The 17,022-nt window shown below is 32.7% G+C and overlaps 1 protein-coding gene across 2 annotated transcripts in view; it reads left to right on the forward strand.

The window, feature by feature from the left end:
- The window catches only part of AGPS (alkylglycerone phosphate synthase), a 134,387-nt gene that overhangs the window by 98,517 nt on the left and 18,848 nt on the right, over window positions 1-17,022 (forward strand). For both annotated transcript variants that reach the window (XM_038584941.1, XM_038584940.1), the window contains exons 15-19: window positions 1,135-1,204; window positions 3,216-3,277; window positions 7,829-7,918; window positions 13,381-13,480; window positions 16,157-16,214. In XM_038584941.1, the coding sequence (XP_038440869.1) occupies window positions 1,135-1,204; window positions 3,216-3,277; window positions 7,829-7,918; window positions 13,381-13,480; window positions 16,157-16,214 (380 nt within the window). The remainder of the gene's footprint in view (window positions 1-1,134; window positions 1,205-3,215; window positions 3,278-7,828; window positions 7,919-13,380; window positions 13,481-16,156; window positions 16,215-17,022) is intronic.

Below are 17,022 nucleotides of genomic sequence, written 5' to 3' on the forward strand. Positions count from 1 at the left end.
TGGTTAAGTTTTCTTTAGTTGACTAAGAATAGTTAAAATTAAATTTCTGCCTGATGATGGAAACAAGCAAATTTAAAAGCTCTTTACTGAAGGTAGTAGAAATCAATAATCGTTCATAGTCTTTTAAAATAAGAATGACTTTCACAAAGCAGAGAACTTGGTCTGAATTATATACTATATGGGATTAGTTCTAACTAGATCACCAAATACAATTTCTGTGGATAAAAACTACTTTCAAATTGAAATGGGTAGTTCATAATAAAACCTTACCTGTTGTCTTGTAATTGTCTATATGTTGTTTCATAAACTTTAATATTTCTGTGTAGGTATGTTTTATCTCTCATTTAAGTTATAAGTTTCATAAAATAAACTCTATGTCTAATACTTTTTTTTTTGTCTAATACTTTCTATTCTGTGTACACAAGTATTCAAGAAACTTCTTAGTATTTGGAAGATGTAGTCAATCATACATCTTTATATGTGAATAAGACTATAATACATGAATATATGGATAAGAATATATGAAAGTATTTTAGATATCTTGTTATGTTTGTAAAGTTTATTCAAATTTATTTAAGCTTATTTCTCATGGCTAACTCTCTGTTCTTTTGTCAGTAATGGGTAGAAGTAATTGAGGTCATATGAGTCCGTTTTATTAGTTTGATAGATGAAAGTTTAAAATTAATGACCAAACTGAAATATTAAAAGTGTTTTTCGATTTTTTTATCCAAACTTATTCTTTTGATAGCTCTTTGATACATTTATGATAAATTAGATTAAAATAAAAATGAGATGCAGTATAATATAGTTTGTTAATCTGTTAAGCAGTTATCTTGGGGTGTCATAGTAGTTTGGTTAGTTTTATATATATATATATATATATATATACTTTTTTTTTTTTTTAAGATTTTATCCATTTATTTATGAGAGAAACACAGAGAGAGGCAGAGACATAGGCAGAGGGAGAAACAGGCTCCCTGCAGGGAGCCCAGTGCAGGACTTGATCCTCAGACCTTGGGATCATGCCCTGGGTGGAAGGCAGATGCTCCACCACTTAGCCACCCAGGCATCCCAGTTTTATGTATTTTTAATAAATATATATGATATATATTAACAGTTTGTTCTTTATTTCAGTGGGTTGGCAGCTGGAGAAGACAATGGACAGAGAGGTTATTTGCTGACCTATGTCATTGCATACATTCGAGTAAGTTATCTCGTATTTCCCTTGTCAGTTTATGTTGTAGACCATACTTTTTCTAGTTTGAGTGAATAAAATTATTTTCTTAAATTTTAACCTAGTATAATGTAACACATCATTTCACATGAATATAGGACTAACTACAAATCTTCAGAAGTCCAATTAAATCTTCCATATGTAATTTTTGAGGAATTTAAAGATTATTTAGGTCACTCTGATTCATAATCTGCTTTAGAGATTCATAATCTTTCTTTCACTCTTTAAAAATTGGTATTTAACTTGATTCCAAGTAGTAATTAGTTCATTGGTGATGATTGCTATAGAGAATAATTCTAAATAAAATAACTTGTATTTGAGCTCTAAAATTTTTCTAATTACAGATTTTCTATTTGTGAGAAACTTTATTAGTCATGTTAACCACAAGAGTCTACTATACTTATCAATATGAAAGTATTCTTTCAAAAGTTTATGGATTCATTTCTTTTGTTTTGTTTTTCTACTTTGGCTATAGTAAACACAAGTTTCTTAATTGTTTTCTGCTATTGTTAGGATTACATTTGAAGGGGCTTATTTTAAAAGGTCATTTCTCAGGTATCATACTGAGAATTTAACTTTCCAAAATACTGAATTTTCTAAATATTCACTCAGAAATTGTTCTGAAGGAAATACTTAACGTAAACTTATATAAAATTTGTTTTTACTTCTGTAAGAAAGCTTGGATTGTGTCTCATTTTTAAAATAATTTAATCCCTAGGTAAGATCTAAATTTTAGGTTGCAGTGAATTTGAAGCATGTACGTTTTCTTGAGCATCCCATTTCCCCATGCAGATAAGGAAAATTACATTTATTGCTTGTGCATTGTGTTAGAAATTGTGATTAAGAGATTTACGATTAAGATTTTCACGATTGTGAAAAGTAATAGACTGTTACTACCCCAACCTCTTTCATAGTAAGCGATTTATATATACACAAATTTTTGTTTTTTGGTCATTTTCTCCAAGTATATTGACCATTTTCCCATAATACTAAATTCAGAATTCTAGAAAATGAGATGTAACTGTAACAAGTAACAGACACTGTTAAAACTGAGTCAGAAGTAATTTTGAGATTTGGGGGCAGGGTGATTATTTTTTTATCTTTTTATTTTCTCAGTGTTTAATACTTTTGTCAGTAAGTATATGCTTATTGCATAAATGAATGCATAAGAGAAGAGCCAGATATTTTAGATCAGTAATTTGGGGAATTTTTCCTGTCAACCAGTGGTAGAGTTGAAGTGATTCATTTTACTAGAAGTGAAAACATGTATTAATTTTTCTATTTATAAAATTTCCTTTCCTATCTTTGCAATTCTATTGTAGCTTATGAATTGCTCTTTCTAGTTTTGATATTAAAACAGAATTGTATTCTGTGTAAAGAAATTTGTATTATAAGTTACTTACCAAATAAGAATTGTAGCGTGTGTTAGAAGATATACTCCTAGCTTCCAGATATCTTGTCTCATTTAGTTAGTACAAAGAATGGCACTATATTTTTTAAATTTGCTTTTAAAGAAAAGTTGATTTTAGGAAAGAGAGATACCTTCCTCCCTTAACATCCTTCCCCCCACTTCTCTATGGCCCTGGTCCTTCCAACCTGATGAACATTTTTTAGTGTTGTTTAATTTGCTGTTTAGGCTACTAAAAAAATCTGTTCTAGTATGCTCTACATGTACATAGACAGTTCTTAGATAAAGTCTTTGTTCCTTAAAGAAATATTTAAGTTCCTACCATGTGTCAGGCATACTATCTGGGGCCAAGGATACAGAAAACAATACAGATAAAGTTCCTGTCCTTCTGGAGGTTATATAGCTCATTCGCAGGGCCACTTTCCACTGTTTTTATGGAGTGGGGAGTAAAGAACAGTGGAAGTTAAGTTAGAAACATGTAATACTAACAATTATTATGAAATAGTAGCAGTATTACAATAATATTGATTCTTCTGCATCTATTTCTTGATTTTTGTATATATGTTTTAACAGGACTTGGGTTTGGAATACTACATATTAGGAGAGTCTTTCGAGACTTCTGCTCCGTGGGACAGGTAAAATATAATAAAATGCCTGATATTATTCAAATATGCTATAGGAGTTGCTGAAATAATGTATCTTTGTGCATGAATATATAAATTTTTAAATTTTTATAAAGAAACACTTTTATTTAAGTTAATATCTTTGGAGCACCTAGGTGGCTCCAGTCAGTTAAACATCCAACTCTTGATTTCGGTTCAGGTCATGATCTCTGAGTCGTGAGATTGAGCTCCAAATTGGCTCCTTGCTCAGCAGAGAGTCTGCTTGAGATTCTCCCTTTCTCTCTGTGTTCTCTCTCTTTCTCTAAAATAAATAAATAAATCTTAAAAAATTAATATCTCATCAGAATGACATATTTGCAAGCCCCCTCCCCTTTTTTTGGTTTGAGGCAGAATTATCTAAATTCAATAGAAGGAAGATATTACTGAAGTCTACATTTTAAAGAATCTTTTTGGGCACTTAAGCAAGTTTCACTAGCTTTGATTTAGATTCTTAAGTACTTTATATGCAGAATGTTCTCTAAAAAGTTCAAAATTATAAAACCAGTGTTAACCTTCTTTTGTAATGTATGATTCAGTTTTGATATTTGTATGAGTATTAAATAAGATCTTCTATTTCAGTGATTTCTAAAAGAAATGCAACTTAAGATATTATGTACAACTTCTATGTTTACATTACACACGCACATACAAATATTGGTTAGGGAATTGATAATAAACACTGATGAAATGTGAAGTAGTTTTATTAAAAATGAACTTTTGAGTAAACTCATTCAGTAATAAAAATTCTTTTTCTTTTTTTCTAAGATTTTACTTATTTATTCATGACAGACACAGAGAGAGAAGCAGAGACATAAAGGGAGAAGCAGGCTCTTCACAGGGAGCCCGATGGCCCTGAGCCGAAGGCAGACGCTCAACCCCTGATCCATCCAGTCATCCCAGTATAAAAATTCTTAAGGAAACTGTTAGTACATTTTTATTCGAGGCCTTACATTTTTCTTTTTCTTTTTTTTTTGTTTTTGTTTTTGTTTTTTTTTTTTTTGCTTTTTCTTTATAAAATATATGAACTATTTTAAATCTATAATAAATTATATAAGATATAACAAATCCCCATGAATCTACCTCTTAGATATTACTTATCTTAATATAAGTTCTACCCTAAGCTCTTTTTTCCCCACTCTCCCAGAAAACTTTACTTTTCTGCATTCATTCTTTATCTACTATGTGTTATAACTTTTGGTGCATGGACGTTCATATTCCATGCCTTGTAAAACAGTAATCAACTTTATAGTATCTATCTGTTATTCATGAGTTTTGTTGCTGTATTTTAACCAGGAGATAAATCTTGTAACTAAAAAAAAATCAACTTATTGACAGAAAAAAAAAACAACTTACTGACATCTGAACTTTTTAACAGCAAATATCATTTGGTAGCTGTTCATAGTTGTCTCAAAGATCATTTGTCTTTTATACTCTTCCTTGCCAGGGAAGGTAGGTTAGTCTAGTGTTAACTTCAGTATTATGAATTTTTTCATCAGTTACTGTTAATTGATGATTGGCATTTGCCTTTTTATTCTTGCAGCTATGGAAGCTAATCAATCACATATGTCTTTTCACTTTTTAAATATTTTTCTTGTGTGTTCTTACATATTTATTGGACTCACAATATCTGTTTTATACAGGCTTATGTATTTGGTTTGTTTTCATTTAAAACCACTTCACCATAAATAAATAAATAAATAAATTAATTAATTAATTAATTAAAAAATAAAACCACTTCATCAGGGACGCCTGGGTCACTCAGCAGTTGAGCATCTGCCTTCAGCTCAGGGCATGTTCCTGGAGTTCAGGGATCAAGTCCCACATTGGGTTCCCTGGAGGGAGCCTGCTTCTCCCTCTGCCTGTGTCTCTGCCTTTCTCTCGGTGTCTGTCATGAGTAAATAAATAAAATCTTAAAAAAAAAAAAAAAAAAACTTGATCAGCAGAGGTTTTCATAAATAAAATGAATGGAAAGCAGCTACATTCTTGACATAAAATTTACTTGTTACCCATGTAGCAACTTGCTTTTTCTTTCAGACATTTAGCCAGAATGTTTACCAGAAACCCATGGGATCAGAGTCTTCAATTCTCACACATTATTAGATTGCTTCACCTTTTCATGCATAAATCTCTTAAGGGATTATTGGTCTTACTAGTTTTTGTGTATCTCTCAGTGACCCGAGTAAAATGTACCTGTTAAGTGCTCAAAGACTATTCTTCATAGAATCCCCTGAGTGAACTCTGGAATGGTATAAGAATACAGCCTATAAAAATAGCTGTCTAAAATGTCTGAGTTGGAGATTTAAAGATTTTGGAGACACTAGCATGAAACTTGTGATTAAAACCAAGAGTAAATACAAACCCTTATAGCTAGTATGGTTGAAGAAAAAAACTTCTTTGAGAAGGAAATCCAGGGAATCCCAAAATTTAAAGGATGAACATACAAACAAGAGCTAGCAAAAGAGAATAATACCTAGAGGATTTGAAGGAAAACCAGTGATGTGAGAGAAGCCCAGGAAGATGTTATTCAAGCAGGGAATTGTCAACAGTGTTAAATTTGCTAACAGGTCAGATAAGGATTTAAAAGCATATACACAGTTATGTTTATCTCCCATAGAATGGTCCAAATGGACTGAATTGTACGTGTTCTATAGAGAATGCTTTCTGAACTCCCTCTAAACAAATCATTTCTAGAAAGTATCCCATTAAGGGTTTTAACCATTCAGTCCTGTTCTTTGTCCCATCTCCTCCTCATTGGTACTGAAGATTATTATTATTATTGTTATGTAACACATAAATTCTATTTTCTAGAGTCATGATAAAGAACTTGGTTATAAATGTATAATATTAATTAAACCTGTAACTATTAAAGCTTAGTAGGTTTTATTTATATATAAAGTATTTGTTATAAATATGTTAGATTTTTCAAAATAAAGACAATAAATTCCAATAATCTAAATACTTTTATAAGAAAAAAATAAATACTTTTATAAGATATTTTAAAAACATGCATCCTTATCGGTTCATAAGTGAGACAAAGGTAACCTTGATAAATCATATTTGCCTGCAACTCTCATAGAATTAAGCAGCATTAAACTTAAAGGCACTGTTTTGTAAAATTAGAATTTATAAAACTTTTAGATACCATATTAAAATAGCTAATAAAATACTGAACTTCTCTATTTATATTTTAACCATATATTCTTTTTCTTATTGGAAATATAAGTAACTTTAGTGTGTTTTACAAAGCATAATCCATGTAAATGTTACTGTTTTTGTCAAATTGGTTCTCATACATTCAAATCAGTCTTTAGACTAAAGATGGCCCAGCCTTTTGAGTTTCTTTGTTATCTTTTGCATTCTCCTGATTCTAAACAGACCAAGGTTTAAAACACAGAATCAGTGTCAGTATGTAGCTAGTATGTTTGTTGGAGAATAAGAGGTTTATATATGCCCTAGGAGTTTATTTTCCAAAAGAAACAGAATATGTAGTAATAGCAAAATCTTTTGTCAGTCAAATCTTCTGTCTCTGGATCTCCGACCTAGAAGCTCTGATTGGCATGTTTTCCATTTCAGAGCTTTTTCCTATGTTCCCAAAATATGAATACGTCACCATTAGACCTCCTCCACTCCAAAATAGGATCTTAAAAATTATATCAAAAACTAAACAAAAGAAATCAGATGCCATCATGTTTTAAAACAACAGTATTTTGGAGTCAAAATAAAATTTGGTGAAATGTGAATATAGTCTGTGTTTTAGTTAATAGTGATGTCCTGAAGTCAGTTTCTTAGTTTTGACAAATCTGTTATGGTTATATAATGTGTTTATAGGAAACCAGAGAAAGAGGATCTCTTTGTACCATCTTCGTGACTTTTCTATATCTAAAACTGTTTCAAATAGAAAGTTTATTTAAACTATAGAAAAAAGGATTAATACTGTTAAATATTATCCCCCTTTCCCTTTATTAACTATTACCTGTTTTCATTAACTTTTAATATCAGTCTAGCATAGTTTTACACATAGTTCATGTCCAGTGAGTCTTAGTTGAACTGTATTTTAGCTCAGTGCTTGACAGTAGGCTGTTGGGCATTTGGTACATCATGATTATTGATTATATTTATATTAAGAGAAATGTCTTAGTCACGGACACAGATTGGTATTCCTATAAATACGGAATTGAATTTTCATTAACATGTTTGTTATAGCTTTTTTTAAAGCTTTTAAAATCTTGTAATTAAATTTATTTGGAAATTGGGTTTACTGAAGTATAAAACCACTTCAGGAGGCTTGAGTGTACTCTTCTGACTTCTGTCTTTCTTGTGGCAAAAAAAAGAAATTTGCCCCTTTGAAATTATGAATGGAAAGCTCAACTTGAATGATCAAAGCTCTCTGTTCATTTCTGAAGGAATAAGTATGAAAGTTTTCGTTAGAATTACTGACTTGAAGGATGCCAGATAAACTAGCATTTATTCAAATTTTTGTAATTTATTTGAAAACTTCATGTTGTATTCTGTTATGTTTTCTAGGGTTGTGGATCTTTGTAGAAATGTTAAAGAACGAATAACAAGGGAATGCAAAGAGAAGGGTGTTCAGTTTGCTCCTCTTTCTACATGCAGGTGAGTTTGTTGTTTTTATACTAATTCTGAAAAAAAAACATATTTTTTAATTAATAGATGTAATTTGCCAGCTGAGAAATAGCTTCAGTCTATTCCATTTAGCACGTTTTCTTAAACATCACTTTTGCCACCTTCTTAGGATAGTACTATTAGGATTTTTTTTTTTTAATTTTATTTATTTATGATAGTCACACACACAGAGAGAGAGAGAGAGAGGCAGAGACATAGGCAGAGGGCGAAGCAGGCTCCATGCACCAGGAGCCCGACGTGGGATTCGATCCCGGGTCTCCAGGATCGCACCCTGGGCTGAAGGCAGGCGCCAAACCGCTGCGCCACCCAGGGATCCCTCATTTCATCTAGTTATTGATGAAATGAGTGGGTGTAGAATAAAGGAATGAGTAGAGCAAAATATCCAAATGAAGATTAACTGATTACTTTCAACAGATCTTTCTACAATAATGGAAATATTCTTCATCTGCCCTATTATGATAGCCACAAGCCATATGTGGCTGTGGAGCTGTTGAAATGTGACTATGGAACTGAGTGGTAAATTTTATTTAATTTCAAATAATTTGAATTTAAAACACCACATGTGGCTGGTATCTTCCATAGTGGGCAGTTAATGGAAGGTCTTATCCTCTTTGTTAAATAACAGTGGTCCAAAAGGTTTTTTGAGAAGGGGCACTTTGTATTCAATCTCTTGTTATTAACTGACCAGTATAAACACCAGAAGATTAAATCTATCAAGATTGAATGGAGCATTTGACTTATCAATAAAGTTACAGAATTAATTAGAATGGAGAATAAAAGGAAATCAGGACAGATTATGTGAAAGGGATCCTTAAAGTAAATGATACAGTAGTAATCTAGCACTTTACAATTTATGAAACATTCTGTTACTTAACTGCCTTTCCTTTTTTCTGTGTATGTGTGTGTGTGGTTTTCAAGAATATAACTCAATATTTATTATAGAAACAAAAATCACAGTATAAGCAAAATTACAAATTAGGTAATTTGGGAAGTAATATAATACTTTTATTGTTAAGTGCACCTGATGTGGGACTCTGAAATAACAGGTATGCTTCACCAAAACCCTATTTCTGTGTATTTCTATTCATGATATTTTTTTCAGATTTACTTGGAATCACTTAATTTCAGCCTAAGAAGGCAGACCTGGGCCTCTTCCAGCCCAAGAACCAGGCCCTGCTGGCCAACTGTATGGCAATGGCAACTTCCTGCTTAGTTTTTAAAATTTCTTTGTTTTTTTTGTTTTTTTTTTTTTGTTCTGAGAATTTTATTTATTTATTTATTTATGTTTTTTATTGGTGTTCAATTTACTAACATACAGAATAACACCCAGTGCCCGTCACCCATTCACTCCCACCCCCCGCCCTCCTCCCCTTCTACCACCCCTAGTTCGTTTCCCAGAGTTAGCAGTCTTTACGTTCTGTCTCCCTTTCTGATATTTCCCACACATTTCTTCTCCCTTCCCTTATTTTCCCTTTCACTATTATTTATATTCCCCAAATGAATGAGAACATATAATGTTTGTCCTTCTCCGACTGACTGACTTCACTCAGCATAATACCCTCCAGTTCCATCCACGTTGAAGCAAATGGTGGGTATTTGTCATTTCTAATAGCTGAGTAATATTCCATTGTATACATAAACCACATCTTCTTTATCCATTCATCTTTCGTTGGACACCGAGGCTCCTTCCACAGTTTGGCTATCGTGGCCATTGCTGCTAGAAACATCGGGGTGCAGGTGTCCCGGCGTTTCATTGCATTTGTATCTTTGGGGTAAATCCCCAACAGTGCAATTGCTGGGTCGTAGGGCAGGTATATTTTTAACTGTTTGAGGAACCTCCACACAGTTTTCCAGAGTGGCTGCACCAGTTCACATTCCCACCAACAGTGTAAGAGGGTTCCCTTTTCTCCGCATCCTCTCCAACATTTGTTGTTTCCTGCCTTGTTAATTTTGTTTTTTAACAGTACAGGTGTCCTGATGGGTGAAGGCATGGTTCTGCTGTTTATTAGTAATTTAATCTCTTTGAACTCTAAATTTATCATTAGTAAGGCAGTGATAATACCATCTGCTTGATGAGGCTTATGGGTCTAAAATGCAAAAGCATGTGAAGGGCTATGTGAATGCCATTGTATTGTGAGGTCATTACATGAAACTTGAGGTAGACAACCTATACTACTGCAAGTGAGGGAAATTTGGGTATTCTTTTTCTTCTCTAATGACAGATCCTCACGAAAGCATCCAATTGTTAAGTCCTCTTTGATATTTTGATAAAGCCTGATAATTTGGATACATTTGCTTTGCAAGACTAGAAATATTTCTCTACTCTTTACTATCTCTTCTAATTGTTCTCTTTTTTCTATCTTTTATATCCTCATCTTGTACTTCCCTGCTACCAGATTATATTTCTTAGTTCTACTTTTGGTCCCATTGAGACAGATATCTTTCAGAATTTGCTAAATTTTTGTGCTTCTGCTGGGGTAAGAAAGCAAAATTCTAACATGAGATCTGAGGAAAGAATCTTTCTTAAACATTAAATGTTCATGTCAACTAGAAGGATCTACTTGAAATTGTGTTTTTTTTTTTCTTCTTTGTGGGAGAGAGAATCAGGGTTTGATGACCATTTCAGGAAGTACCAAACCTAAATATTAACATGTTTTTGAGTAAGTATATTCAGGGTTGAATCTGAGAACATAAAAGCTAAAAATGTGGATATAGAGATTATTGACTAGTCACTTGATACATCTAAAGGAGGGGGAAACAGGTGCCTTGTTCTGTACAATAAAAAAACTTAATAAGTTGGTAAACCTACTGGTGTCTTAGTGACTGATCTTGGAACTTTTCCAAATAAAGGTGTAAGAGTGTATGTATTCTTTCTTTCTTTTTTTAATTTGGAGATGTCTTTAAAAATAAGTCTTTTACCTTAAAGTCTAAGAAAAAAAAATTGTGTTTATTTCTGTTATGAACCTAAATTGATACTTAATTCTTTTTTTGACAATTCTGGTCTCTCAGGCCTCTTTTTATAATACTGAAAGCCAATCAGGCCTAAGAACCCAAAAGTTATTTGTTACCGTAAAATTTGAAACATTTGAAATAATGGGATATATTTTTGGGTAGTTGAGAATTTTTTTATTCCTTTGTTTTATCAGGTAGAAACTTAATAGATTTTATCCCCTCTTCATCCTTCTGCCCCACTCCCTATTTATCTCTCTAGACTTCTCCCCTTCCATTATGAGAATATCATTGTGATAAACCACTACTTACTGAAAGTTATTGGGAAGTAAAATATTTTGCCTCAGGACATCTACTGTAGTAACACAAGTCGTGGTTCTTCAGAAGGAACTCATAAGGCCTAAGGTTCTTTATTATGTATTTGATGTATGCCATTTATTAAGTAGCTATTTTTTAAAGAATGATTTTCTGATAAAAGCTTATATGCTCAGCTTCTGTAATCATTTTATAAATCAAAATTTAGAATGTGCAGTCTAATTATTTGAATGGTTTTGGTAAATGAGGATTTTAAATACAGTTCTTTTATCTCATACTTGATAGAACTAACATTAGAGTTTGATTTTGGTTTTGTTTGATTTGAGTTGCTTAAGAGTTTGGCCAAAGGTTATTGTGTGTTGAATGTAAATGTTGAATGTGTGAGATACATTTTTTAAACGTTTTTTAAAAAAGTTATTTCAAACTTAATTTGAAATAATTATAGTGCTCATTGAAATCAAAGATCCTGAGGAAAATAACTAGCTATAGAGTGTATTTATTGAGTTTATTTATTTCATTTCTATTAAAATATACTTTGTATACTGGAATAGAAACTCCAACCCTAAATTTTCTGAACAAGTTTTATGGGAAGGAATTCCTAGCCAGTGAGTCTAACATAAATAAAGAACTCCAAAAATTTTTTAGAAATTAAAGAATGAAATAATGACTTTGGCAGGCATGCTATCACTTGTCCAGATGATTGTGGAAGAGGTTAACGTTTAAGTGTCTTAAATTATAGAATTGATCTATTAAAAGATGTAGATCTGAGTCAGTTTCTGAAGTAGATCCAAATTGAGGTTTTCCAAAAAATGTTTATTATTTTTACTTTTTTTTTGAGTTTCTAGTCAGTGAAATTTTGTTACGACTTTTAGAAGCCTGCTTAACTATTGAAAACTGAACTCTGTGGTATAGATCCTAGATTTGTTGGAAGGTAGCAATGTTCTATTAATATTTAGTTGCATTTTCTATTTTTGATATTCAAATATGAATGATAAATATGTTACTAATTGTGATAAACTCATTCAGGTATCCTTTCAATTTATTTAAATTTGGTTATTCCTAAATGATAGTGCCCTTATAGTTAAAATGGCTCTCCAATTTTTCTTAAACTTTGTAAATCTGGTACTTAAAATGTTAACATTCAAGGGACCTTTTTTATGAGTGTGAATTAACATTAGAAGAAAAACACAGCTGGCAAATTGACAGTAGCATTGTTAAACAGTTCATTTCTTCTGTTCTGAGGCATCTAACATTTGGCCTAAAAGGCCATTAAAATTTTAGATTAGATTCTGTTTGTATAGTTGTAGTAAAAAGAGTATTTTCTCAGTATTTGCTCCTTCTGTTAAATTAAATTCTTTGTAGGAACCTCTGTAAATTGCACTCACTGATCTGACTATGATTATCTTAGCCCTCTTTTAAATGCCTTACCTAATTGCATTTTGAAAGCCCAGGTATATATCATATATGTGATTTAATAATCTAATGTGCTTGGTATCTTTTGTCAACACACATACAACATGTGCACATATGGGGCCCAGAGTTTAAAACCTTCAGAGACGGTATTTTAAAGCCATGTCATTGCATTTGATATGATCATTCAGTTTGTTTCCAAAGTTCTTAATAATTTTTAATGTGAAGTTAGTGAAGATGCTGTATTTTACCCAGCCTGATCATTTTTGGTATTTGAACATTTCTCCTATTTCTAAGTTTTAAGTTCTCATGCCTATTTTTATTGACTTTGAGGAAGTTTAGAAGGTTATAATGGATCACCAAGTCCCATCTAGTCTGTTTGGGGGCTTCTTTAACTTCCCTATACTTTGTAAAACAAAACAAAAAACAAAAACAAACCCTCAAAAGCCTAAACCCTTCTGAAGGAAATGAGGTTTTTATTTATTTCAGGCTAATTGGAGAAACATTTACATTGTTTTTAATTTTTTAAACTCTTTGGGTAATAATCCAGACTTACCAAAAAAAGTTGTTAAAAACAGTGTGAATAGTTCCTGTATTTACTTCATGCAGCCAATCTCCATTCCTTCCATGGAGTTAAGAGACTGGGTAGGGAATGAGATTATGACTTAAATCAAATGACTTTACCTTTAAATTTCTATATGTTAAATCTGATTTCACTTAACTTAAAGCTTTGTGGGGATTGTCTGTTTGTTTTTTAGGGTGACGCAGATTTATGATGCAGGTGCATGTATCTATTTCTACTTTGCCTTTAACTACAGGGGAATAAGTGACCCTCTGACTGTGTTTGAACAAACCGAGGTAATTCTGCATACGTGAATATACTCTCACATTCTTTTATTAATTTAAATAAACTTTCCTATCAATGTATGAATTTTAGTTTGTCTCTTGTAATCACTCACTGGCTTACTGGGTTGGTAGCCCATATAGCCTTGAGAAGTATATTTGGTGCACTGAGTTGTATACTGAATCTTGAGTCTAAAATTAGTATTCTCTATAGATATTAGAATCCATATTCTAAAGTTAATATTCTGTAACCTGTGATTCTTTGGTTGTTACTTATAGTCTGTAAGACCTGATAAACTTAGGTAACAAAGGACCGTAGGAATCCTTGATAGTATTCTGGCAGTTCACCCATTTCCTGATCGTGGCTGCAGTTGAGGTCAGCAGCCCTAATATTCTTGGTCTGTGTTGCTGTAATGCCCTCATTTTAGGTTTATAAATTTTTATTTACTCTTGCTATGCATAGGCCATTGAGGTTCATTTGCTGCCAGTTTCTATTCTTTGAATAGCATGCAGGTTCCAATTTTTATAAAGCCTTTTATATGCTGGTCAGTATTTCTCATTACAACTATGCCTAGAGTTGAAGAGACAGACTAGACTATGGAGGAACTGGGAAGAGACTGAGGTTTGTTAAAGCCTAAGGTGTGCTAGTGTCTAAACTAATGTTTAAAACCTAGTGTCTTAGTGTTATTGCATACCTTCCAAAGGTAGAACCATTCAGTGATTTTCAGTGGCACGCTTTGAGACTCAAACCATAGACAGGGTTTGGTTGGCTTCCTCCTATACCTCCTTTCTTTTTTTTAAACAGCTGTTTTGAAGTATAATTGAAATACAGGAAACTGCACAGATTTAAAGTGTACAGTTTGCATATTTGCACCTGTGAAAATATCACCACAGTCAAAATAATGAACATACGTATCACCCTCAAAAGTTTGAGTACTTTTCCATCAACTTAGCCTTGTAGCATTTTGGTTGCCCTCTGGTTACTTCTCTATACTTCTACAAGAGTGAAACGATTCCTTTTTCTTCAATTCAAACTGTTATTCTCTAAGTGCTACTAATTTCAAGTAGTTATTGTTTTAAAGAATCGTTTAATGAATTTAATAATTCATTAAATTTAAAATAATGTTATTTACTTTTAAAGATTTTATTTATTTATTCATGAGAGACAGAGAGAGGCAGAGAGACACAGGCAGAGGGAGAAGCAGGCTCCATGCAGGGAGCCCGAGGTGGGATTCGGTCCCGGGTCTCCAGGATCACACCCTGGACTGAAGGCGGCACTAACCTGCTGGGCCACCCAGGCTGCCCAAAATGTTATTTAAAATAATTTGTTAGGGGGTCCCTGGGTGGCGCAGCAGTTTGGCGCCTGCCTTTGGCCCAGGGCGCGATCCTGGAGACCCGGGATCGAATCCCACATCGGGCTCCCGGTGCGTGGAGTCTGCTTCTCCCTCTGCCTGTGTCTCTGCCTCTCTCTCTCTCTCTGTGACTATCATAAATAAATAAAAATAAATAAATAAAAAATAAATAAATAAAAAAAATAAAATAATTTGTTAGAAGATATAATGGTAGCATATTTTTAATTCATTTGAAAAACTAAATCCTGAGTGATGAATGTTATATAAGTTACTTTGCAATGAGATGTGGTCCATCTGTTCTGCTTGGGCCCTCTTTTACTCTGGCCTAACTATTAATAGTTTATACACACCTGAGTAATTCTGATAAGTTCTAGGCACTGTAGATTTTTCACCTCATGGCTAGTATATCATGAAGTGAATGTAATTCTACTTGTGTTCCCATTTTTTTCACTCTGCACTTTAAGCCATTCTCTATTTTGCTTTAAATCTCTGCAGTTTCCTGTATTTCAATTATACTTCAAAAAAGCTGTTTAAAAAAAAAGAAGGCATAGGACGGAGCCAACCAAACCCTGTCTATGGTTTGAGTCTCAAAGTGTTGTCAAACCTTAGTGCTCTATAAGGAGCTTAAACAAGACCGAACATGTTAGGAGGAGAAAACAAGGGTTTTTGCACTTAAATATCCATAGGTCTGACAGGTAATTTTTCCCGAGACATTGACCTAAGAAATGTTCTCCATAAGGGCTTTTCTGGTTGATCTCTGATAGCTTTGTAAGTAATTTTGAGTCTGATGCCCACTTTATGATATTTGATAGTAACTTAACCATCCAACCCTCATTTTCCTTGTCTGTGAAATAGGGATAATTGTAATTATTCCATAGGCTATAATGGAAAATAAATGAGTTACTACAGGTAAATTGCTCAGTGTACTTTTGTGGACATAAAATAAGCAGTTAAATGTTAAAATAAGCAGTTAAAATAAATGTGAATTACTAACATTTATTGGTATAGTGAGATGTTTACTTCAGAGTAGGACTTTACTGTCTTTACAAAACATTTTATTAACAATGTACTGCCCCTGAGTTGATCATTTTGTCATTTTCTAGAAATCTTGAAGTGACTATTGTAGACATTGTGACCATTCACTAGGAAAAAACATATAAAGCTAGACTACATATTTTAATTGCTTTTTAAATGTAGTTAACCCAAGAGAAAGGAAAATTCATTTTCCAGTTTGTTATTTAACCCAGGAAATGTGCCTCCTTTGGGAGCTGGGTCTTACTCTTTCACTTCAAAGAGAAACCTAAGTTGCAACTATTTGTTGTGTTGTTTCCAAATACAGACAGCTGCTAGAGAAGAAATCCTTGCTAATGGAGGGAGCCTGTCACATCACCATGGAGGTAGAATTTCTAATATTTCTACTGTTGAAAATAATTTGTTTGATAAAGTACTGAGGAGAGCCATAACAGTATGTAATTTGAGGGCACTTGATATTTCTTGAGAGTTTGTATGTCTGTCATTGGGGTAGCCTAGGCTGTGGTAGTAACCAACAGAAGAAACACTAAACATTACTGTTTTTCTCTTAAGGTATAAAACCTCTATTTCTCTAATTTAGACACGAAGTTAATTACTTGCCATGCTTTAGATGTTAAAACAGAAACGAGTCAACATTTTAATTTCCACATCATAGACATTTCATTGTTTTCTCAGCTCTTGCATGTAAATCATTTTTACTTTCTGGTTGTTTTTATGCTTCCTGATTGTAGGTTCCTAACACGTTGTCAGTATTAGGTAACAAAACAAATGCAGGTCAGATCATGTTACAATAAAACTTCTATAATTTATGTGCATTTTCAGGTTCTAGGCCTATAGGTCTTTATTTGTTGACAACTCCAAGTTTGATAAATCATTAACTTTTTAGAAATTACTGGCTTGAACTTGATTATAGCTAGGTTTGATTGCATATTATTTTATTTATTAAGAGATTTTGCCTCATTTAAATAGGAATCTTTTATTTCTATCATATTTTTCATATTTTGTATTCTATGTACTCAGAAATACAACTGCATAGATACAAACTCTAAACTTCCTGATATCCTTAGTGCTTAGAAAAAGAAACTGGGTAAGCCTACATACAAAGTGTATTTCAATTTCATATGTGCTAGTAAAATGAAGATGCTTTCCCTTTGCCAGCCTGTCCTCTTCTAA

Source organism: Canis lupus, chromosome 36, assembly GCF_011100685.1.
Source record: "Canis lupus familiaris isolate Mischka breed German Shepherd chromosome 36, alternate assembly UU_Cfam_GSD_1.0, whole genome shotgun sequence".
NCBI classification, from domain to species: domain Eukaryota; kingdom Metazoa; phylum Chordata; class Mammalia; order Carnivora; family Canidae; genus Canis; species Canis lupus.